This window comes from Cebus imitator, unplaced genomic scaffold (assembly GCF_001604975.1).
Source record: "Cebus imitator isolate Cc_AM_T3 unplaced genomic scaffold, Cebus_imitator-1.0 Scaffold662, whole genome shotgun sequence".
NCBI classification, from domain to species: domain Eukaryota; kingdom Metazoa; phylum Chordata; class Mammalia; order Primates; family Cebidae; genus Cebus; species Cebus imitator.
The window spans coordinates 514,812-538,223 of NW_016107977.1; the positions used below are offsets into that span (position 1 = coordinate 514,812).

Sequence of the window (23,412 nt, forward strand, 5' to 3'; positions counted from 1 at the left end):
CACATATACACCATGGAATATTATGCAGCCATCAAAAATGATGAGTTCGTGTCCGTTGTAGGGACATGGATGAACCTGGAAACCATCATTCTCAGTAAACTGACACAAGAGCAGAAAATCAAACACTGCATGTTCTCACTCATAGGCGGGTGTTGAACAATGAGAACTCATGGACACAGGGAGGGTAGCACCACACACTGGGGTCTGTTGGGGGGAAATAGGGAAGGGACTGGGGGATGGGGAGTTGGGGGGAGAGAGCATGGGGAGAAATGCCAGATATAGGTGAAGGGGAGGAAGGCAGCAAATCACACTGCCATGTGTGTACCTGTGCGATAATCTTGCATGTTCTTCACATGTACCCCAAAACCTAAAATGCAATAAAATAAGCAATGCTGTTTTTATGCTAATAAGTCAGGCCTTATCCGGGATAGTCTCTCTTTAGTCAGACAAAATTTAAAAACCAGATAATGGCTCCAGGAAGCCTCAAAAAATTGGTATCAAAAATTGTTCTCCTGGTCCCCATGGCTTACTTCCCTGCTTACTGCAATAGCGAGACCTCTAATCCTACTTATACTAAGACTTACAATTGGACCTTGCCTCCTAAACCAATTACTCAACATAATCCAGTCAAAAATCAGCTCTGTAAAACTAATGGTCCTCAGATCCCAGTATAAGTCCTTGTACCAAACTGAACAGCCGCTCCCAGTACAAGAATCAATGATTTAAGTCAATGTACATAAAAATAGGGGGAAATGTGTTATAGCTGGCCTAGAGTTAAAACCTAAGGATCACCATTTTATACAAAATAAAGCTGTTTTTCCAAAAATAAGTTGTAACTGCTGACCTTGGCTTCTGTAAATAAAAATAGCTAGATTGCTCTGAAAAATGTCCACTATGTAAAGCTGCTTGCCTTTGCTTATCAGTAACTGCCAGAATAAGCTTCTGTAAAGTTGCTTGCCCTGCATCCCCTCACCCTCTTGGTCCTAAAACCAGGATGTGGTTTTTCAGTTTAAAAACCCTGCTTTCCCGGAGCTCTGGGCCACAGGTTGGAGAGACCTGAGTCCTCCGTGTCTGCCGGCAATAAAGACCCTGCAATTTGGCATACTTTTGTCTTGGTGTTAATTTTTTATACTCAATCTGATATAACAGAGGAAAGCTGGAATTGACCTTTTCTGGCCTCTTAATAGCTTTCAATTTACTGATTTCATTTCCTGTTTTTAACAAATGCTTATCCAGTGCCTAATATGTGTCAGGCACTGTTGTAGGCACCAGGATACAGTGATGAGCAAGACATACAAAAGTTCCTGCCCGCGTGGAGCTTACATTCTATGGGAAATAGGGAGGTGAGAATCAAATAAATGTATGCATGATTAATTAACATCTGCAGCACTCAGATAGTGATAAGTGCACAAGAAGAAGATACAGAGGGGTGGGTAGGGAGGGTGGGGAGTGTGGTCCTTTTAAATAAATCAGGGAAGGCCTTGTTGAAAGACGACATTGGAGTAAAGACTGGTAGGTAGTGAGGGATGAGCCATGTGGCTCTCTGGGAAGAATGTTCTAGGTAGAAGGAATGGCATGTGCAAAGACCCTGAGGCAGGAGGGTGCCTGTTACTAGAAATGGCAGGAAGGCCTACATCCCAGGGCAGAGCAGCTGACAGAAGTACTGGGGTGGTAGAGGTCTTTGTAAGGACCTGGTTTTCTCTCTGCCGTGGGAGGCTGTTTCTTCATTTAAAGTAGTGCTCCAGTGTCTGTAGATAAATTTTAAAACAGCTGGTTTTTCACTAATTTGTCCTCATTAAATTAATAGATTACTTTGGTCTTGAGTGGATTCGGCCTATCTTTACTCTTAAAACCAAATGGTACTCTTCGGCCTATGTTAAACAAATTATACATACACACACACACACACACACACACACACACACACACACACGAGATGCTCTCTGGGAGAATAAAAAGATATAAGCAATGTGCATCACTCTGTGTACATAATTAGGATTAGTGTGGCCCCCTTTTTTTTGGCAAGATTGAAACAGCAAAAATGCAAACTTCGACAAGTTATTTGGCAAAATAAACAGAAACATTAATATTACTAGCATAGTTGGAGATGATGGCTTCAGTGCTGCTCTGCGATTACCTGTCTTCGGCTCAGCCTGGTGGGGCCAGATGCTCATACTGCACAGACTATGCATACCTGTTGTTCCCAAGGGGTCCCTGCAGGGCATTTCCCTCGCTCTTTTCTGTTAGGGGTGCAGTGGGGAGGAAGAATAGGTCTTTTTGGGAAAGAAGGGACCTGCATAACTGCTAACAGGCCAGTTTGCAGTGCCTGGAGCTGTCATGAAAGGCTTGCAGAGTGGTCTAGCCTGGATGTGCAGCAGAGCCTCCATCGTGAGCATAGGGGGCTCTCCCCATGGCCTGTGCTGGCCTCTCTGTGATGAACCACCCTGGACCCACTCCCGTGTCAGTGAGGCAACATTGGCAGAAATACACTCTGGGCCAACAGACCCAGAGCTGTGGAGAGGACATGGGAAACAGGGTGGACTTGAATTAAACAAGAACAAAGCTGAGTGCTGGCCACCGCCCCGAACAGCGACACTAAAACAGGCCAGCTAGAGTTTAGAGTCAGGAGTAAATGGGAACGTGGTGCCCCAGCTCTCCAGAGAGCCACCACTTTAAGGTGTCTTGGAAGGGGCTACAGCTCCCTGGCATGCCAGCCATCTCTGGGCCCTTCATATGGTGGTCTGTCCTCAGCTGGCAGCAGAACCAGACTCAACTAGAGCAGGGGCTGCCTTTGCAACCCAACGAGGATCAAGCCAGAGCTGGTAAAGGTCTGTCTGACCCGGCCGGGCTCGTTCAGCCACAGAAACACATTTCTTCTTATTTATTAGAAGCACTGAAGAAAGAAAAAGAACAGAACACTGAGGGAACTTAACTTGTAAAGTCCACTCCAAGATAAGGAGAAAAAGAATCATGTAATAAAGAAAGGAGCCCTGAACATAGGGCAGATGCCTTCAGCTTTTACATCAGGTCTCTTGGTAAAGAAAAGACTCACATGGAATGGAACTTACACACAGGGATTTGGAAAAGTCTTTGTTTTTTCTTACACAAATTTCCCACCACTGGTAAGTACAGCCCTTTTATCTTAACTAATGTGAAGTATATTTGGCTAGGTTAAGTTTATTTTTGCAAAGTAGAATAGTTTGCAAAACTACCCCTCCCCAGAGACAGGGTGGGTGCTGCATGGAGGATGTGCATACCCTGAGGCATGCACCTGGGGGGCATGGAGAGTCCTTTTATCTTCAGCCACCCAATTCTTGACAGTAAGCTATGAGAAGTAGCAAATTAGATCATCTGGGAAAACATTCAATTTGTAAGGTAATAGATTCAAATGCCACCAGGTGGTAATAGGTAAGAAAAGGTCCACAGTAATTTAGTGAAAACAAAGTATTCATTTAAGAGGAAAGGTGCAGTACCAAAATCCATGAACAGACAAAGGAAATCAAGCTTTCAATAAAAAAAGACATGTATACATTCCTACGTTCAGAAAGTATCTGGACAGACAGCAAAAAGCGTTTAAATGCCTGGAGCCCACAGCGGAGCTCCTTCCCACCTCCAGTTACCCTTCCAAGGGACAACCCTGTGACAATAAAGGGTGCAAAATACTGCTCTGCGGCATGTTCTGAAAATAATACAAAAATAATTTCTATAGTACAGTTTAAACTTGGCTTGTAAAATCTCAACGTAACACAGCATAAAATCTACAAACCGAATACACTGAAAAACACCTTCCCTTAACAATATATTTTTAAAAATCATTTACCCAGTTAACACATATGCAGAAAATATGAAGTAAATTTCTGAAATAACCTTCACAGGGGTTGAGAAGTATCTGGGATCCTCTGGAAACCTGCAGTCCCTTGGAGACACCTGTGCTTCCTAGAAAGGGAAGTGTAGTCAGACCTTCAGGCAGGGTCAGCCACAGCAGCAGGGCCATGCACCCCAATGGGACTCACCTTCTTCTCTTTCTCCTTGCTCCACAAAAGGCCCTCATACCGTGGAATGTGAGGGAAGCCCTTGGCCTACACACAATCAACACAGTTTTTAATAGTTCCTGGCCAGCCTAAGTTGGCCTCTGGCTAGGGACCAGGTCTAAATCGTTCTTCTCAACACAAGGAGCATTCTGTCGGTGCACAGGACTAGCACATTTAATACGACCACTGGCTCTATCCCTTATGTATTTTTAATATGCTTTAGAGGAAGGATGAATCCGGATCTCTCACAAAAGGAAATGGCTATTCTTAAGTCATGTGGACTGAGTGGTAATGTGTCAGCCTGGAGCAGGTGTCTACAGGCGTCTGGTGCCTTGTCACCACACTGAGAAGCTGGGGCGCAGGATGCAGCCAGTGGCTTTATCTCAGGCTCTTATTTAGGGCACATCTGTCACCAGATGGTGATGGGTGGAGGTAACTTGGAAATGCAAGGGTAGAACAGGTCCTGGTGTTTTGATAATTAGGTACTCTGCTTGGTTCGCCAGGTTTTCTTCTATTACAATGGACCGTTTTTATTCTGTTTTTTTTTTCTTTTTTTTTTTTTAAAAAAAAACAAACCCGGCAGAGAGCATGAGAAAGAAAATATGTGAATTTGCATAGCCAGTTTTGGAAATTTCTGCTTGGCTGTTTTTACATTAAGAAATGAGAAAAGGCCGGGCGCGGTGGCTCAAGCCTGTAATCCCAGCACTTTGGGAGGCCGAGGCGGGTGGATCACGAGGTCAAGAGATCGAGACCATCCTGGTCAACATGGTGAAACCCCGTGTCTACTAAAAATGCAAAAAAATTAGCTGGGCGTGGTGGCACATGCCTGTAGTCCCAGATACTGGGGAGGCTGAGGCAGGAGAATTGCTTGAACCCAGGAGGCGGAGGTTGCAGTGAGCGGAGATCCTGCCATTGCACTCCAGGGTAGGTAACAAGAGCGAAACTCCATCTCAAAAAAAAAAAAAGAAAAGAAAAAAACAAGAATTGACTTTATGTTTCCTTGACGTCTTGTGCATCCGAGTGTGGTTTCTGAATGGATTACTGAAGCATTTTTAAGGTTGGGTCTCAACCTTTTAAGTGTGAGGAGCACGAGGAGTGGCCAGCATCCACACCTGAAGAAACACTTCCTGTGACCCCACAGCTTTGGATGGCAAAGCAGCTGCTCAGCGTGACACAAAGAATCAGTCCAGAAAGAGGCCACAGACCCTCTCCATGAGAGATTTTTAAAAACCCACTTTTGTTTGCTGAGTAATAAAAGAAACCCTGGTAATATCAGGGACATGGATGATAGTACAGTAATTACCACACATTGAGAATATTGTTCAGCAAGAAAAGTAAAACTTCCAAAAAATTTCTTAAAGATCCTATTTAATGAATAATTTTTGATTTAAGGAACCACTTATGTAAAACTTGAACAAATTATTGAAAACTCCACCTGCTGTGGAATAATTAAAAACAAAAAGGCATTACTCACAGGAGATAATTATTTTATTATAATTTTTCAAACAAGTAAAAAAAATCCCCTCCCCTTTTTTGTTTTTGCTGCTCTTTAGGGAAAAAAGCATCCTTTCTAGAGAAGCTGGCTCCAGTGAAGAGATGGTCAACCTCCTGCTTTTTCTGAGGATAAACTCACAGCAAAGCCAGGCGCTTGCTCCTTTCCTAGGATTATTAGAGGCTATTCTAAGGCTCTCACAGGTTTTAAAGTATTCTTTTGTTAGTGAGGATTTTACCCATCTTATCCTTATTTCTTGGAAACAAGGTCGTTCCTTAGTGAGGCAGGTTTAGCTCCTCAGTGTCCTTGGCCAAGAACGGTGTTCTCCGGAGGTAATCTTGGAAGGAAGAGGCTGCATATTGCTGCTCAAAACAGGGTAGCTAAGGACACATTTTTTTTTTCCCCTCAAGAAATGTAGGAGGCACCAAAAAAGAGACCGCTCAGGGATCGGGCTGCTCCCTTATTGTGTCACGAACCGGAGGCAGGTCGTCCTGCCCCGTGGAGGGGCCCCGATCACAGTGAGTCCCTTTACCTGGCTGAATCCAGACAGACCCAAGTGTGGGGGTGGGCTTCCTTCCTGTTTCCCCCAGCCCCTTCCTTTTGGAAAGAGCAGCAGCCTAGCGGGGGCTTACTCAGTGACCGACCAAAGGGTCAATTCCTCGCCTGTCTCCTGGGGCACCGATGGTCACCTCAGGGGCCCTGTAGACAGTCCACTGTGGAAGTGCCTTCAAAGAAGGCGTGTGAGCAGGCTGTCCTATCTGCTCCCCTATGGGCAAATCCAAACTGTGAGATCGGAACCCTGCTTTTTGGACCCTAGGCGTCTTTGGAAAGCTCCTGCCACCTGAGCTGCCCGGCACTGGGAGCCATCACTGTACCTCACCGCGCCCGCGAGACCAGTGATCTGGTGTCTTTCCTACGGCCGCCCGCGGCTTGGATGGCAGTGTGAATGGTACTCGAGCCGGGGCCGGGGAAGGAGGTTTATGCTTACGAAATGGAGCCGTGTGTTTCTAAAGGGCCACCGTGACCACCAGGGCGTCAGCAGGGGCCAGGTGCCCGCCCTCTCCCAGGCCCCGGACAAGAGGCAGGTGGAGCCCGCAGAGGAGCCTCCGTCGCAGTCTCGGGTGCGCGTTCGCTCTAAGCCCTAGGTAGTACCAACCGCGCACAGGGGACCGCCACCTGGAAGAGGTCATCGCTAGGTTGGGAAAAAAGGAAAAAAAAAAAAAAAAAGGCAAAAAGTTCAGGGATCATAGGACTGGAAGGGCTTGGTATACTTACATGCTGGTACTGATTTTTCTTTATACTCTAATTTTCTTGTGCCCTAGGTTTTTCCTTCCAGTTGGGAAAAAAAGAAAAAAAAAAAAAAAAAGGCAAAAAAAGCATGTAAAACACTCCCTTCTAAAAACAAAGGGCTGCGAATTTCTTTATTTCTCTTATTGAGGAACAAAAATACTCTTGCAATGGCTATTGAGTTTCCACAGGTACGAGGCAGATGCTAGGCTAGCACACCCACTTCCAACAGTATGACTTGTTTCCTATCCGTCTACTACCTGAGTGGCGTCAGTGTAGGTTCAGGCACCATTAGGAAAGTTTGACCAAACACGTACACGGCACTGACCGAGGAGGCGCCGGCCTTCCGGTGGACCAGGGCATGTAAAAAAGACACCGACAGAATGGAAAAGAAATCCTCGAAGGGAGAACCTCGCCGCCCGCGCCGCGCCCTCACGGCCGGGCCCCGCGCGCCTCGCGCCGCCGCCGCAGCTCCTCGCGGTAGCAATAGGAGCAGTAGTGCTCGGTCTCCGCCCGCCCGTAGAACGCGCAGTTCTCGCGCTGGCAGCGCCGCTGCGCCGGCCCCGGGCTGCCCCGGCCGCACTCACCGTTCGAGCGCGACGCCGGCGCGTCAGCGTCGGCGAACTCCAGGCCGTCGCGCGCGGCGCCGAAGCCGTTGGTGTAGGTCTGCGACTTGTGCTCGGCCGCGCCCGCCGCCCCCGCTGCGCCCGGTAGGGCCCCGGGCACCGCGCGCGCCAGCGACTCCACCGTGTTGACGGTGCGCAGGGCGGCGGCGCGTGCCGGGCTGTAGCTCTGCGACGACAGCGAGCGGTTCTGCTGCGGGTACGTGGCGCACGGCCGCAGCGCCCCCACGGCCGGCGCGCACGCCTCGTCCCGCGCGCCCGCCGCCTGCACGTGGATGACGCTCTGGCGCGCAGGCGCCGGGGGGCTGCGGCCCGGCACGTGTCCGCCGTTGCCCGCGCGCCGCACGCCGCCTCCCGGGGAGGCCGTGCCGCCCGCCGCCGCCCGCGCCGCCCGCCCCGCCGCGGGCCCGGGGCTCGGCCGCTCCTTGAGTTTGAGCACCAGCTGCGTGGGCGGGCCCGGGGACGCGCGCTCCGGGCCCGGCGCGCCCTCCGCCTCCGGTCTGCGCGGCGGCCGCTTGGCAGTGGAGGTGGAGGCGGCGGCGGCGGCGTCCCGGCGCCGCTGCTCCTGCTCGGCGCTGAAGCGCTCTTGCGCGCTGGTCAGGTAGTAGCCGATCATCTCCTCGTGGAACTGGTGCCGGTGGCTGGTGAGCAGCAGGCCGGCGAAGATGAACTTGCGCTCGCCCTGCATGGCGGCGCGCAGGATGTTGAGGCTCAGCTTCACGTCAGTGCTGTACTTCCAGGCGTCGCCCCGCGGCCCGCCGCCCTTCTCCGCCGGCGACGCGCCCGCCCTGTCCGTGGGCGACGGCGTGGTCTTCTCCGACGGCGGCGTGCTGGCCGACGCGCCCGACTCCTCCTTGCTGCCCTTGCGCGACTTGGCCTTCTTCTCCTTGCCGCGCTCGGCCGCGTCCCCATTCTTGCCGTTGGCAGAGTTGGCGCGGCCCATCTTGCCGTGCACCAGGCCGCCGAGGCCGCCCATGTTTTTCTTCAGCTTGATGCCCAGCGTCTTGCTGAAGCTGCCCAGCTTGTTGGCCACGGAGTCCGCACGCGTCTTGTCCTTCTCCTTGCGCTGCTTCTCCTTCTCCTTGTCCTTGCCGTTCTTGCCGTTATTGCTGTTGGAATTGCTGCACACCGAGTCGCGGTCTGAGTCCAGCGAGTCGGCCAGGGACTGCACATCCTCCCCTGCTGAGGCCGTAGGGGACTCCGGCTGTGCCAGGGGTGCCTGTGTGGAAAGGGCGGGCGGGGGAAGGTGGTTAGAGAAGAGCTGTCCACGCGGCGGCCGAGGAAGACGCACCTTGCCCTGTGTTGCCTTGGAGGCTGGGGCCCGCGAGCCTCACTGTCCCAGGGCTGTACGGAAGGAAAGGAGCGGATAGGATCCGGCTCTGATCTGCTGCAGTAATAAAAGGATGTAGGGACCGCTAATCTGCGTGTGTCTTCTGGCCAGGGAAGCTGAGGTGTACTCATTCTTCCTCTCTGGGGAACTCAGGTACTTGGTGGCTTGGAACCCTGAGTGGGGGAGTGGGGCAGGGTGCAGACACCCCACTTGGCCTTGGGCCCCAGAGCCTCGTCACAGTTTAGAGAGAACGATCAGGCCCAGACTCTGGCCTTCTCCCACTGTAGAGGCCGCCTGCTTGACCAGACATGGGTCCCAGGCTGGCCTCTGTAAAAGTGGAGGCCTTCGGGGCTGGGGTGGGGGGGAGGGTGGGGGAGAGTGTGGGGAGGGCTTTGGGCCTGCACAGAAGTGTCTCCCTTGAAAAGATGTCTCACCTGCTGACGTCAGGCAGGGGACAGAAACCTTGCACTCAGCCTCATTCGTTGGATATTGGATCAAACACCCCCTTGTTTCAGGGATGCCAAATGGCTTCAGGGGTTACCTTCTCAGTTTGGCAAGGTGGAGTGCTAAATTGCGAAGGGTTCTGAAATAGGCCTGGGCTCAGCAAAGATGATGTTCCCATTCCCAGAAAATAGCCCTGTGGAGGTGGGGCGGGGTGGGGAGGACGCTGGGGAGCACACCTTTGATGAGACCCACTGATGTGGTCAGCCAGTCCGAGGAGGGCACGGCCATATCTGGGGCTGGGGGAACCTGAGAAAGGAGGTGGGAGGGCAGAGAGGCAGGCAGCACCTGCTGCTGCTCTGCAGGGGACCTCCCTGGGTGAGGAGAGAATTCTGACGGAGTGTCATTGGATGGGGGTGCAGGGCCCCTCATGCTGGCCCCTGGGTGCTGCAGGAACTGGTGCTCATACCTGAACAGGCTTCCCTGGCCTCCAGGGCATGAGCCTGGGAGAAGGCCCATTACTCCCCAACTTTTGTCCCCCCCAGACCCCTCAAACAAGTCCAAGAAACGGTAACTATCTTGTGATCAGGCCATCCTGAAGCAAAGGTGAGCAGAAGTGACTCTCACCACCTCCCATTCTGAAATTCCTTTCCCCTTCCCACCTGGGGTAGGAAGGTGTGAAATGTGTCAGACCGGTATGTGAGACACTAAAGGGTGGACACTTGGGCTGGGCCAGGAAGGGTGGTGCGCCTGGTGCTAGCAGGAGCACACTGGGAGCTGGCTCAGGAGCCCCTGGCTGGAAGAACCCTTCTCGCGGTTGTCTGCTGAGCGCCCTGCATCTGGCTTGAAGGCACCAAGGCCTGGCAACTGCAGGCAGAGCTACGCTTAGCCCGAGAGCCTTCTGATTCTAGATCCCGAGCCACTGCCATCACTTTCCATGTGGGTGCTAAAGAACAACCACAGCACCACGGGCATGCTCCAGGCCTTTGAGAGGCAGGACTCAGAGTGCCACCGACTGCCTGTCACTATGGCATCAGTAAAATGGCGTAGCTGTCTCTGCCTCATGGAGCCCTGGAGGATGAAGTACGGGCAAAGGCTGGAGTCTGAGAGCACTGAACAGTGCCAGGCCCGACTCCTTTACTCACGCCCTCCTTTACCCATTCCTTATGAGACGCACTTTATGCCTAAGTAAACGTCTGGAGAGACCAATTATTTGCAGGCTGCTTTTCACAAATCCTTTTCCCTGGCAGTTCCCTACTGAGATTTCAAAAATCACCAGATACTTAAAATGAATCCCTCAGCATCTGCAAGCAGGAGCAGCCCCAACCCTCTGGAGGCAGGTAGCCTCATGGGGCATGGGTCCCTCCCCTCACCTTCCTGCCAGCTGCACCCACCAGTGTACTGCTTCCGGGAGGGGAGGAAGGGGGCGCTGAGGAATGGCACTCTCAGCTCCCTGGCTTTTCTGAGGACCCACACAGTTTATAATTAATGTTGCTCTGCGGCAGCACATCATGTTCTGATCTCAGCAGAGATAGTTGTGCGTTTTGACTTGCCTGTCGTTTGTTTTCTGAGTGGGTGTGTTTATTCCTTCTGCAGAAAATAGGGGGACAAAAATCCCTTAACAGGAGTGCATGCTTGTGTGCACACACACCTACACATGTGTGTACACACCCACTGGGTCCAACCAGAGCTACTTCAAACCACAGCCAGGGTGGCTCCAGCTGCATGCAGCTGGGATGGCTAAGTCAAAGGGGATGGGGGGCTACTGGGCTGTGGGTATGGCTGGGGTGGGCGGCTGGGCAGGCATTCAGGAGGATGCATCCTGGCCGGGCTGGAGCTGAGCAGCCTGGACCTTGCCACCACATCTGGTCCCTGCACACGCCAGGCTCACCCTTGTCTCGGAGGGGATCCGGATCCAAGTCACATTCATGTAGCTGTGCAGAAGATTCAGCTTGGCTTCTAGCGAGAGGATAAGGCTGGCAAGAGAAGAAATACCCTATTGAAATGGTCTGAGCTGGCCCTTGTAGCACCCAACCCGCCTGCATGCCAGCCATCCCAGGAGGAGCAGGGGTGGTACAGCCTCTCCCCAGGACGCCCCAGCCACAGCCCTCCTTGTGGGCGCTGTGGGAAGCGGCAGAATAGGGTCTTACTGGGCCAGCCGAGCGTTATCGTTGTCGTCTTTCCCCCACTCCCAGTCCTTGCCAGGATCCACTGCAAAGTGCAAAGGCAGCAGCTTGTGCTCAGAATCCGTCAGGGGGATCACGGCTGGAACAGAAGAGACAGAGCTGTGCTGGGAGCCCCGGCAGTCCCCAGGGAGGATGGGAAGGGCATTCCCAAGCCAGGTGTCCGGGTGACAAGTGCACTGAGTGGAGATCTATACAGATCTGTGCCAGCAGGAGCATGAAGACCATAGGTTTCAAAACCACTATTGCTGGTTTTTACAACTTCACATTTACTGTGGACAGTGGAGAGCAGCTGGAAGCGTCACCTAGACCCTGGATCTCTGGGTCTGTCCAATGGCAGATACACCACTGGACATCAGAATGGGTAAAAAGCGATTGCTATTTCTAGGAAAGACCTAGGCAGGCTAGGCACACTGTGAGAGGCCAGCTGGGGCCCAGCTCTCGTCTCATCCCAGAGAAGGGCCGAATGTGCAAGTCAGGTGAGCAAGGGTGTTGCTGACCTCTACTGGTCTGTGACTTTGTGCCACAAGTCTATATTAGTGTCTGAGACCCATGGACCCACCTGCCCTTGCCCGTAGGAAGCTCGCCTGTGCTGGGGACAGATAAGCAGCTTAACAAACACCTCGTATCAGGTGGTGATGAGCCCTGGAAGGGTAAATAGCAGGCAGAAGGCAGTGATGAAGCCTTTTTTGGGTAGGGGTCAGGGGATCCTTCTGAGGAGGTCACATGTAGGTGGAGATTGCCGTGGTTGTTTCTCAGAGGGATTTACTGATCACAACACCTCTGCAGTGAAACTCACCACCTGTGGGAAATCCTGGCTCACTCCAGAAGGGCTAGGGTGGAGGGGGTATCTACAGGTTTGGGATCTTCTAGGAGCTTCTGAGCTGCTGGGGGACTTGGTGAGAGGAGTCCCTGGGGAAATGGCTGACTCCTCCCAAGGGCATTGTCAGGGACAAAGGGCAGGAGGAAGTGGGAGATGGTCTCCCTAAGTCTGTCCTCAGAGCAAGCAGCAGCCTCCTCCATGGGCTCCAGTTAGCTCCCTTGCTTTGCTTCTTTGCTGGGGCTCATGATTCCTGGCAAGGGTGCCGTGGCAAGAACAAATAGGCAAGGAAATAGATCAAATGGAAGACTGAATACCCAATAGTTGATTTGGAAAGAAATTGGAAAAACTGACTCAATGCTGCCCTCCAGTGTTGCTTAAGAGGAAAAGTGGACACAGGTAATCCCCCCTCCCCCCGCACCTCTTCTTTCCCAGCTTCCTCAAATTGCCTATAAGGGAAAAATGCAGCTTTGCTGACCAATGACCAGCTCTGGGCTTTTCATTAATCTGGCTTGGGATTGGAAAGCACAGTGCTTTGGTTTGAGAGGTTGGGGCGGCTTGGCCTGGCTTCGCTGCAGCCTGTTGGGTTCTGCCTTGACGTGGCTGCCCTTCCCAGGGCTGAGCTGTAGGGTAGTCACACCCAGGGAGGGCTGCAGGGCTGCTCAGGGACAGGTCTCCCTTGGGTGGTACCCAGCAGCCTGTCCCATAGTTCTGTGAGTCACTATGCAAACAGAGAAGGGGTTAGCCTCGCTTCCCACTCATGGGGCGGGGCATGGCAGAGGCGCTCCCCATGCCCAGAATAGAGCAGTGCAGCTCCTGGGAGTTCCAAGCCCCCGTGAACAGATGGGCCAAACCAAAGTGTCTGGGAAAATGACTCAAAAAGCGACATTTTAAATAAGCATCTCCCGATCAAGCAAATTCAGGAAATATTGTTCTGGAACAAGAATGATCTGTCAGAAGCAGTTCCTGTGGGAGCAGTTTGGACATTTTAGGTCTGGCGGGGTAGAGTTGCCATTGGAAAGCATCAGCCCAGCCCCCACTCCATGTCTTAGCCGCCCTGCCCCCAGCATTTAGGGTAAACAGGCACCTAGCAGCACCCATGGTCTGTGGGCAGAAGCAATGTGGGAAGTGCTGGCTGATGTGCTCAGATATGGGGGCCCCTCCCCACTCCCCTGCCATGGTGCCTGCGGAAGACGGCGGATCCCCACTTGAAGAGCTGCCTGCCAACCAAGAACACCCCTTTAGACTTCGCTTGTGTGGGAACCAGACTTCCATTGTGTTAAGCCACTGTGATTTTGGTTGGTTTGTTTCAGATAAACCACCTAAGCTAAGACAACAGCCCAGACAGTCACCCTCACCTCCCTATCATGGGGTTCCTGGGGACTCCTCAATGGTGGGGCTGGAACGGACTCTCTGGGCTGCCCAGGGCTCCAGTGCACGCTGGGAATACCCCTGAAGGTGCTAGTGCCTCTCCACCTAGAAGGGCCTGGCAGCCTCATGGCCTCGATCTGGGTGGAGTGAAGGGCCAGGTAATGAGAGAGGCTCTAGGGACACGCCTGCTCACAGTTGAAGACACAGAGGGGCCAACAGGAAGGCTTCTCTGCAGAGGGTCAACGGCGGCCTGTGGTGAGGGCTGGGGCTGCAGAGCCCAGGGAGAGTTCTGGCCAGGAGGCCATGAAACAGGCCCTCCTCGTGAGCAGTGGCTTCTGGGGATGCCTCTGCCTGTCACTGCACACCCTGAGATTTCCCTATTGGAAACCTGCTTTACCAGCGGGGAGCAGCCACGCAGCGGCTTGCCCTCTGGTGGTAAATGTCTAGAACAGCAACTGCTTTTCAAAAATGAGCCTAGAAAGATGGGAAAGGTGTTTTGTTTTCGTTTTTGAAAGGCCTCGTTTATGTCTTTTAGCCTGGAAACAAATAGGCATCATCTCAAACTAGGCTGAATATATTCTGAGTACTTATTTTCTAAAAAAAAATCAAGATTTCTGGTTTTTGGCATGTGACAACATGCCAGTCAAACACAAATACACAACTTATCTTTAACTCCCCAGACAGCTGAAGTCACAGGGGAGACGACTTACCCAAAATCTAAGGAAAGACAGCTGCCTCCAAGGAGAGACAGGAACGAGCTTAAGAGGAGCCAATTCAGCTGGACCCCTCTTAATTCAGCTAAAATGGTTAAAGTGGTAAAGGAAGAGTATCAGCTAGTGAAATAATATGGTGCCCTAGGAGCTGAAGATATAAAGCAAATTCACATGCACTTGCAGGCTCTTCTCCACAGGACCTAGCTGGTTCTCCCAAAAAAGATTGGCAAGAATTCTGAGAAAGTGTCTCCATAGATATTTTCCATGTTATCTTTACCAAGGAACAAAAGCTGAAACAGCAGAGGGTAGGGCAATGAACACTGGGTGCACTAAGGGTCATGTTCTCTGTTACTCTGATTAAGCATCTGTCTTAGGCAGGCACTATATTCCTGGATCTGGGGATGGGGGTGACCTTCCTCGGCTATTGTGACTAGACTGGTCCAAACCCAGACTCTAAAAACCTGGCAAAAAAAAAAAAAAAAAAAAAAAAAAAAAAAAAAAGGCATGCATCATGCGTCTTTCCAGGAATGAAAGTGATTCACTGCAGTCTTTACTGTCCTACTTAAGATGTCTGTCTTTCAACAACAACAGCAACAAAAACCTATGAGATGAAAGGAAAGATAAGAAAAAATCCAACACATCGATGAAAGACAAAGCAGTTGATAGAACAAGACTCAGATATGACACGTATTTAAACTATCAGACAAGGAATTAAAAATAACTAATTCATAAGGACTAATAGAAAACCTGGATACCATGCAAGATTTGATGGTTAATTTTAGCATAGAGAACAAGTCTATGAGAAATAAATGAAAATGCTAGAAATGAAAAACACAATCATAGAGGTAAAGAATGATTTTGAGGGGCTGGTCAGTTGACTTCATATAGCTGAGCAAAGAATCTGGAAACCTCAAGACAGATTATTAGAAATTACACAAACTGAAACACAAAGTAAAAAAAGGAGGCGGGAAACTGAACACAGTATCTAAGAGCTGTGTGACAATATCAGGGAGCCTAAGTTCTGTGTAAATAAATCCCAGAAGAGAGAAAGAACAAGGCAAAATAAAATTTTAAAGAAATAATGGCTAAAAAGTTTTCAAAATTAATGACAACCATCAACACAGATCTAAGAAACTAAGAGAACACCAAGCAGGAAAAATAACAACAAAAATACTTCTATAATGGCATCTTAATGCTTCTGAAACCCAAAGACAAAAAGCAAGTCTCGAAGGCAGCCAGAGAAAAAAAAGGATACATTACATAGAGAGAAACAAAGATAAAAATCAAAGCAGACTTTTCACGGTAAGCCAGGCAAGCCAGAAGATAATGGAGTGACATTTTTAAAGTGCTGAAAGAAAAAAAAAACAAACAACTGTTCATCTAGCATTCTATACCAGCCAAAATATCTCTGAAACATGAAGAAGACATAAAGAGTTTATCAAACAAAAATGGGCAAATTCATTGCCTACAGACCTGAACTACAGGAGATGTTAAAAGTACAAGGAATATGTTACCAGTAGAAAATTGTATTTACACAATTAAGAGTGATGGAAATGGAATGAGTGGATGTGAAAATTCATTTTTTTCTTCCTTTTAATTGCTCTAACAGATAACTGTCTGTAAAGCCAAGAGCAGCAGTATCAATAACAGATTTTGTAAAAATAAAATATCTGATAATAATAGAATGGGGGGAGGGACTGGTAATACACTGTTGTAATATCCTTATACAACATGTGAAGCAGAATAATATTACTTAATATAGAATCTCATTCATTAGGCCAGGTGTGGTGGCTCACACCCGTAATCTCAGCACTTTGGGGGGCCAAAGCAGGTGAATCACCTGAAATCAGGAGTTTGATACCAGCCTTGCCAACATGGTAAAACCCTGTCTCTACTAAAAATACACAAATTAGCCAGGCATGGTGTTGTGTGCCTGTAATCCAGCTACTCCGAAGGCAGAGGCAGGAGAATTGCTGGAGCCTAGGAGGTGGAGGCTGCAGGGAGCTGAGGTTGCGCCACTGCACTCCAGTCTGAGTGACAGAGTGAGACTCCCTTTCAAAGGAAAAAAAAGAATCGCATTAATTAAATATGTTTATTGTAAACCCTAGGGAAACCACTAACAATTAAAAATAGATACGGTGTCTGCTCTTCCTGGGGCCTGTAATCACTGTATCTATTAGCCTCTGTCACAGGGTGCTCTCTCTATAGGATGGGCAGGGCACCATGGCAGAGGGTGACACCTGGGCTTCACAGTGGGGGCCGGTGGTGTCCTGGGGCTTGATGTTCTGGAGTCTCCCACCTCCTGCCTCCCACCAGGGTCTGCAACTCTGAGGTCTGGGCAGCTCGCTCCAGCAGGCCTGAGCCTGTGGCTGTGGTGTGGCAGTCTCCTGTTTTGTGCTCAGGGGATGCGGGGTCCCATCCTGGAAGCTGCAGCCTCACTGTGATTTCCATGTCCCTCTCGCTGAGATGTGGTGTGACTTGAGAGCACAGCTGGGACTCTGTCCCACCCCCAGTGTCCCTTGAGGCACGGAGGGAGGGCTGCAGAGGTGAAGGTGTAAGGGGGCACATAGTCCATGACAAAGAGCATGACCATGGCACCTGCCCTGCAGTGGGTATTGGGGACCTTGTGGGTGAATGTGCAGCCTGGTCACATGATGGTCTTGGAGGCAGGGACCTGCAGCACCCCAGGAGGACCCCAGCGGGCTGCTCTGGCTGTGAGGGAGCCACAGGCCCACACCACAGTGGCTCTGAGAGGTGGACTGGGACCAGATCCCATAATGAACTATGGTGGGCCATTGTTCATTAATACTTGCTCTTGAAGTTTTTTTCCCCCCTTTAATTTACATCTAAGACCAATTACGTTTCTATAAAATATGTATTCATGTGAAGGAGAAAACAGTAAAAGCTATTTAAGGGTGGGATTTCTTTGTTTAGTATTTTAAAGATAATGTTGTCTGTAACACTGATATTTTCAATGAAAACATTTACACATACATAAGGTAATTTTATGCAAAAACCGTCACTGCTGAGTGTGCACAGGTGTGCTTCTAAGGGGAGGTCCCCACAGTCCACCTCCCTATGCAACGGGGTCCCTTCTGATGGCTCCGCCCCCGCCCCGGCCCCTGCACGCACTCCCTCGGGAGCCGGGCATACCTTGTTCTCTTTGCTGGTCTCTCTGTTCCATGGACACAAGGGCAGAGAAATGCGCTTGATCATAGGCCAGAACCAGAGGCGAGCAGTGACATCTGTTGGGAGGGACCTCCAAGGGCAGGTAGATTCCTCCGAATGGGATGGGTGCGAACGCTGTGGACACAAACCAGGGTAAAGGTGTGAGGAGCAGGCAGCCCCAGCTGGGAGGGGAGGCTCCTGCATCCCTGTCCCTCACTATCCTAGGAGGCTCCGTGGAGGAGCAGAGGGACGGGGGCGGGGGAGGGGAGGGGGCAGATGGAGGCGGTGCTGAGCATTTCCAGTCATCTGCCTGCCCCAGGACTCCTGGTGCCCTGAGACCTGCACAGGTGTTCAGGAGCCCGGGGCTGGGATGAAACTGTCACCCAGGATGGTCAGAGCAGCTGCAGCCTGGAAGCCCGCGGTTTTCTGGATGCACCTCTTCCTCTCCTAATGTTTGGTAATGCATTTGTATACAACACAGTATCTACACTTCTCAAGGGCATATTTGTTCTATATTTTGAGAACCCCTTCTGTTTAATCTGAAGGAATCAGCCAGAGAGGTCCAGGACCAAGCTGTAAGTCAGATGGGAAATGAGAATCAGAGGGGTCAAGTCCTTCAGTGACAGGGACACAATCTCACTCATTTCCTGACTCACAAAAAAGAGGGCAGAGGCCAGGCATGGTGGCTCATGCCTGTAATCCCAGCACTTTGGGAGGCCGAGGTCAGGAGTTTGAGACCAGCCTGGCCAACATGGTAAAGCCCAGTCTCTACTAAACACACACAACTTAGCCAGGTGTGATGGCATGTGCCTATAGTCCCAGCTACTCAGGAGGCTGAGGTGGGAGAATCACTTGAACCCAGGAGTCGGAGATTGCAGTGAGCCGAGACCACGGCATTGCATTCCAGCCTAGCAGAGTGAGACCCCCCTCTAAAAAAAAAAAAAAAAAGGGCAGAAAAGCCTAAAACCCTCACCAAAATAGAGTAACTTCTGGAAGTATCTGTCCTAAAGGAGCATCTGCTTTTAGGTCATAAAATGCCTTGCCTTTTGGCCCCAGAGTCAGTGAATTGCTGCACCCCTTGAGCAGAATTCAGGGATGGTAATTTCAGGCACGTCTTTGATGAACTCTTAGAGTTCCTCCCCACCCTCACTTTTTCTAAAGCAGATCACTGTGGTTCTGCCCACAGGAGAGTCTCATTGAGAGGCAGGGTGGGGCACCCTGCAAGAGAGCTGTGAGTAGAACGGTAGGAAGCATGGACCTTCCCCCATCCCACAACTCAGAGATCTGAACCGGCAGAGATCAGATCAGTCCTGGGCTTACACAGCAGGGCCCTGATGCACGTCCCAGCGCTGCACGGAGAGCTGAGGCCTCAGCAGGCCTGCGTCCCTGAGCCACACAGGGAAGGAGGCAGGCCAGGCAGGACCTGTGTCCTTCCAGTTCCCGGGCTACGCCATCATCATGGCCACATCAGATTTTTTTATGGCGGCTGTGATTTAGCATGAAGAGTCACATCCTGATTTGTAGGACTCCCTGGAAGACCTGTGACTTTTGTGAAGGTGCAGGGGTAAATTCACACTGGGCTGGAGGGATGCTCTGGGCAGCTGCATGCTGGAAGCAGGACAGGCTTTGGAAGACCGTCCCTGCCCTGGGCTGATCCCTGCTGGGGACACTGCCCAGCCTCTCTGGGCTTCAGTTTCATGTCTGTAAAGTGGGGAGGGTGGTGTACATCCTTGGAGGCTGTGGCTAGGACTGAATGGAGGAACATTTGAGGAGAGGTCGTGCACAGGGTGTGGCTTTCGGTGGGCCGGCCATAAACTGCCCTTGCCTCTTTCTCTGCCAGTTCTGATTCTACCACAGTCTTGCCTAGTGACTCTATGCATTCTGTCTTCCTTTCTTTTTGGGTGAAAAAGCCACTGTCTTCAACCCACACATAACCTGCGGAGGGGCAGGAAGGCACCTGGGGGACCGAGTGCCTCCAGGACATGGCCCAGGGCTGCTGGAGGGGTGTGGGCTGTCTCCTGTGCTCTACACACGAGACAGGAACCCCTCTGGGCTTCGTCCTGGTCCTCACACGACCAGATTTCTCCTGGCCACTTGCTGTTGACAGGCAGGGCAGGTGGTCAAGAGCAGTCCCTGCTGCCATCAAGGAGGCAAAAGAAACAGGTTGAGTAGATCTTTGCACAGAGTGATGCTCTGTGGCCTCTGGGAGCTCGACCTTGCATGTGCTGCCTGCCCTTTAGCTGGGATGCTAGGCTTCCTGGGTCATGAACACAGCACATCTCTTTGAGGAACTTACCTTCTCCACCTGAGTCTCTTAACATTGTATCTGCCACAACAACAATGGGTCTTCTTAATATATGGGCTAGGACAAACACATGGAACTCTTCCAGGCTCTCATACACGGGGTCCTCAGAGTTGTCCACACTGTGAAACAAAACAGAGCCAGCCGGTCACTGACTAAATCAAGGTGGAGGATGGAGAAAGTGGGGGCTGCTTTATGCAGGGGCTGAGCCCTCCCCACTCTGGATCTCATCTTCATGGACCCCGGCAGCCACGCCATCCCGGGCCACTTCTCATGCCATCCGCTGTGGCAAACACACAGGTCCCAGCTCCCTAACCCCACCGTGGGAACAGTCTCAGAAGACGAGTTGGAGAGGGCCCGCAGGTGAGGGGTGCTGGCCACTGTGAAGGTGAGTCTCTCCGCAGGCGGAGGCGGCCCACCAGAGCCTGTGGCAGCAGGTCTGCTGGTTCTCTGGAGTGTTTCACAAGGAAGCAGTGGGAACTGGAGGGATGGAGGGTTCCTCTCTGTTCATTTCCCTGGGCACATCTCATGGGCGGGGGGGGGTCATTACCACCAAGATCTGAGGGGCCTTCTAGAGGACGCTTGCCCCAGTGGAAGAGAACAGTGAGAAGGCTGTCTGGATTTTGATCCAGAGCTGGAGGGATGCAATGTGAATGTGCAGTCCAGGTGGCCCAGACCCTCCCCATCACGCCCCAGGCTCATGACTGATGCTCAGGGAAAGAGCAGGCTCAAAGATGCTTCCACTTCTAAGACGTTTGGGCAGACGGCGGCAGCCTTGATGTCCCCCCACAGCAGGGCCACCCAAAAGGGAGGCGCACATTGAGAGGAAAGGCAGAGCTCACAGCATTACTGGGCCTCGGCTGCACCTGCAGTGCCTGCCAGCTGAGGTGGCAGCACCCAGTCCCAAGACTCCCAGAGGTGGCTCTCAGGCTTGTTCCTGAGTGTCTGAGGAAAGCCCAGAATTAGCTGAGGGAGTCCGTGAGGACAGCGGCAGGTGGGGCCAGGGCCGGCAAATGTGGCCCCTGGCATGGCCTGGAGAAAGAGCTTCCTAGGTTCCTGGGCACAGTTCCAGCCACCTGCTTCACTGACTTCCAGAAAGCAGGCTGTGAATACTAGGGAATGCATTACCATCACCTGGGAAATTTTGGTTACATACTACCTGTATTTTTTTTCTTGTTTATTCTTTTTCTTATGATTCGATTTACTTTTATTTTTGAGACAGAGTCTTGCTTTATTACCCAGGCTAGAGTGCAGCGGCATGAGCTCGGCTCACTGCAACCTCTGCCTCCCAGGTTTAAGCAATTCTCCTGGCTCAGCCTCCCAAGAAGCTAGGATTACAGGCATTTGCCACCACCCCCAGCTAATTTTTTTTGTATTTTTAGTAGACATGGGATTTCACCATGTTGGCCAGGCTGGTCTCGAACTCCTGGCCTCAAGTTACCCGCCAGACTTAGCCTCCCAAAGTGCTGGGATTACAGGTGTGAGCCACCACGTCCAACCCAATTTACTGTGTTTTAACACTTCAAAAAATTGGCAGCAATCAAAACCTCAAAGAACAGTTGTGCACACATAGTAAAAAGAGCTTTTGTTTCCCTGAACCATTTGAAAATCAATAGCCAACCTGGGGCCCCATCACCCTGGAAGCTTCTTGCTCATTCTCTATGAACAGAACATCCTCCTACACAACCACCACACAGCCATTAACATCAGGAATTCACACGGTTACATGCAACCACCCGACCCCACACGTGTGTGCCAGTTGTCTCAATAATGCCTTTAGAACAAAGGTTCCTGCTCGGGGTCACGTGCTGCATTCAGTGGTGGCGTCTCGTTTGTCTTCTTCACCTGGAATACTTCTCAGGAAATCCTTGACTTCCATGACCTTGACCCTTTTGAAGATTGCAGACTAGGTATTTTGTAGAATGTCCTTCATGAGGGTTTCTCTATTTCTTCATGGTTATACTGGATTGGGTCAAACTGATTCCTTCTTGTGACATCTTGTCAGGTTGTGTGAATTGCAGATTGTCCCATCACTGGTGAGGCTCACCTGGACCGCTCCTTAAGGTCATCTCCCAGGCCTTGCCCCTGCAGAGCTACTAATTTCCCCTTTGAAATTAACAAGCATTTTGTGGGAAGGAACTTGAGCCTATGCAAATACTCCATTCCTCACCAAATCTTTATATGTTTAGGGGTATCACTATGGGATTTTGGCTTTCTATATTATTCAATGGGTTATAATCCATTAGTGTGATTATCTGGATGCTCAGGTGCTCCTTGATGTGGTCAGTGTGGCTTTTCTAAAGCTGGATCTGTGTCCTTATGACATCTTCATCATTTCTTTTTGTTTTGTTTTTTGAGACAGGGTCTCACTCTGTTGCCCCGGCTGGAGTGCAGTGGTGAGATCATAGCTCACTGCAGCCTCGAACTCCTGGGCTCAAGTGAGCCTCCCATTTTGGCCTTTCAAGTAGCTGGGACCACAGGGCACCACTATGACCAGAAAACTTTTCATTTCTGTAGAGACAGGGGTTTCCCTATGTTGCCAACGCTGGTCATGAACTCCTGGGTGCAAGTGATCCTCCTGTCTCAGCCTCCCAAAGTGCTGGGATTACAGGTATCAGCCACTGTGCCGAGCTCTCATCATTTCTTAGAGCACTTTCTTGCTTCTTGGTGCAAAAAGATGGTTCAAATTCATACTCACACATGGATACATACTTGCATGTTTATTTTCATCTTTCTCTCCCTCTCCATGTTTATTTATTTTCATCTTTCTCTCCCTCTCAATATTTATAGAAAACCTTGAGTTCATTGATACCTCCAATTCCAATCCAACCCCACAAAGTTAATTCTACTTGTAACTTTCTTCACTTACCATGAGAAAACTTGTTTGTATTCATTCTAAAGAATTTCCTTATTTAATCAATCTTCCCTATGTCAGCTATCTCCTCCTCTGCTCCCCCTCCCCGAGGTGGCCCTTTACCTGTTTGGCTGACATCTGGCTCTGGCCCCTGGTGTCCTCCCATCCCCCACCCATTCCAGATGCCACCTTGCTTTGACCCACCTAATGGCTTTAGAACTTACTTTTTCATTGAGGGAGGAAAGGGAAGTAGAAAAGGAATGTTTTAAGTATGTATTGACAGGGATACATGTTCACACATACACACACACGTTTTATGCCAGGTCTAAACAGGGCACTCCTGGGTGTGCATTTTGAAACATCCCAGGTGATTGGCCTGCCTAGCCACAACTGAAAGCCAAGCTGCGGTGCCTGGGGGTCAAATGCTTCTGGAAGTTGCTCGTTTGTCCCTGTTGCCTAGCATGTGCTGAGTGCCAGCAAGTGAATGGTTGAACAAGATAATGAACAGCACCAGAGGAGAGAACATGGAGTTACAACCTGCACACCTGGAGAGAGAAATACCCCACTTAGAAATGTGAAGCACAGATGATCAAATAAGAAATTACCAGTTATGGCCGGGCGCGGTGGCTCAAGCCTGTAATCCCAGCACTTTGGGAGGCCGAGGCGGGTGGATCACGAGGTCGAGAGATCGAGACCATCCTGGTCAACATGGTGAAACCCCGTCTCTACTAAAAATACAAAAAATTAGCTGGGCATGGTGGCACATGCCTGTAATCCCAGCTACTCAGGAGGCTGAG

At 50.8% G+C, this 23,412-nt stretch overlaps 1 protein-coding gene across 1 annotated transcript in view; it reads right to left on the reverse strand.

Annotated features, from left to right (window-relative positions):
• Positions 1-7,150: 7,150 nt before the first annotated feature.
• The window catches only part of OTUD7A (OTU deubiquitinase 7A), a 153,680-nt gene continuing 137,418 nt past the window's right edge, over positions 7,151-23,412 (reverse strand). The window contains exons 10-14 of the mRNA XM_017518205.2: positions 19,756-19,883; positions 17,445-17,594; positions 11,355-11,469; positions 11,096-11,180; positions 7,151-8,652 (exon numbers count right to left, since the gene is read on the reverse strand). Coding sequence (XP_017373694.1) covers positions 7,243-8,652; positions 11,096-11,180; positions 11,355-11,469; positions 17,445-17,594; positions 19,756-19,883 — 1,888 coding nt within the window. The 3' untranslated portion in view covers positions 7,151-7,242. The remainder of the gene's footprint in view (positions 8,653-11,095; positions 11,181-11,354; positions 11,470-17,444; positions 17,595-19,755; positions 19,884-23,412) is intronic.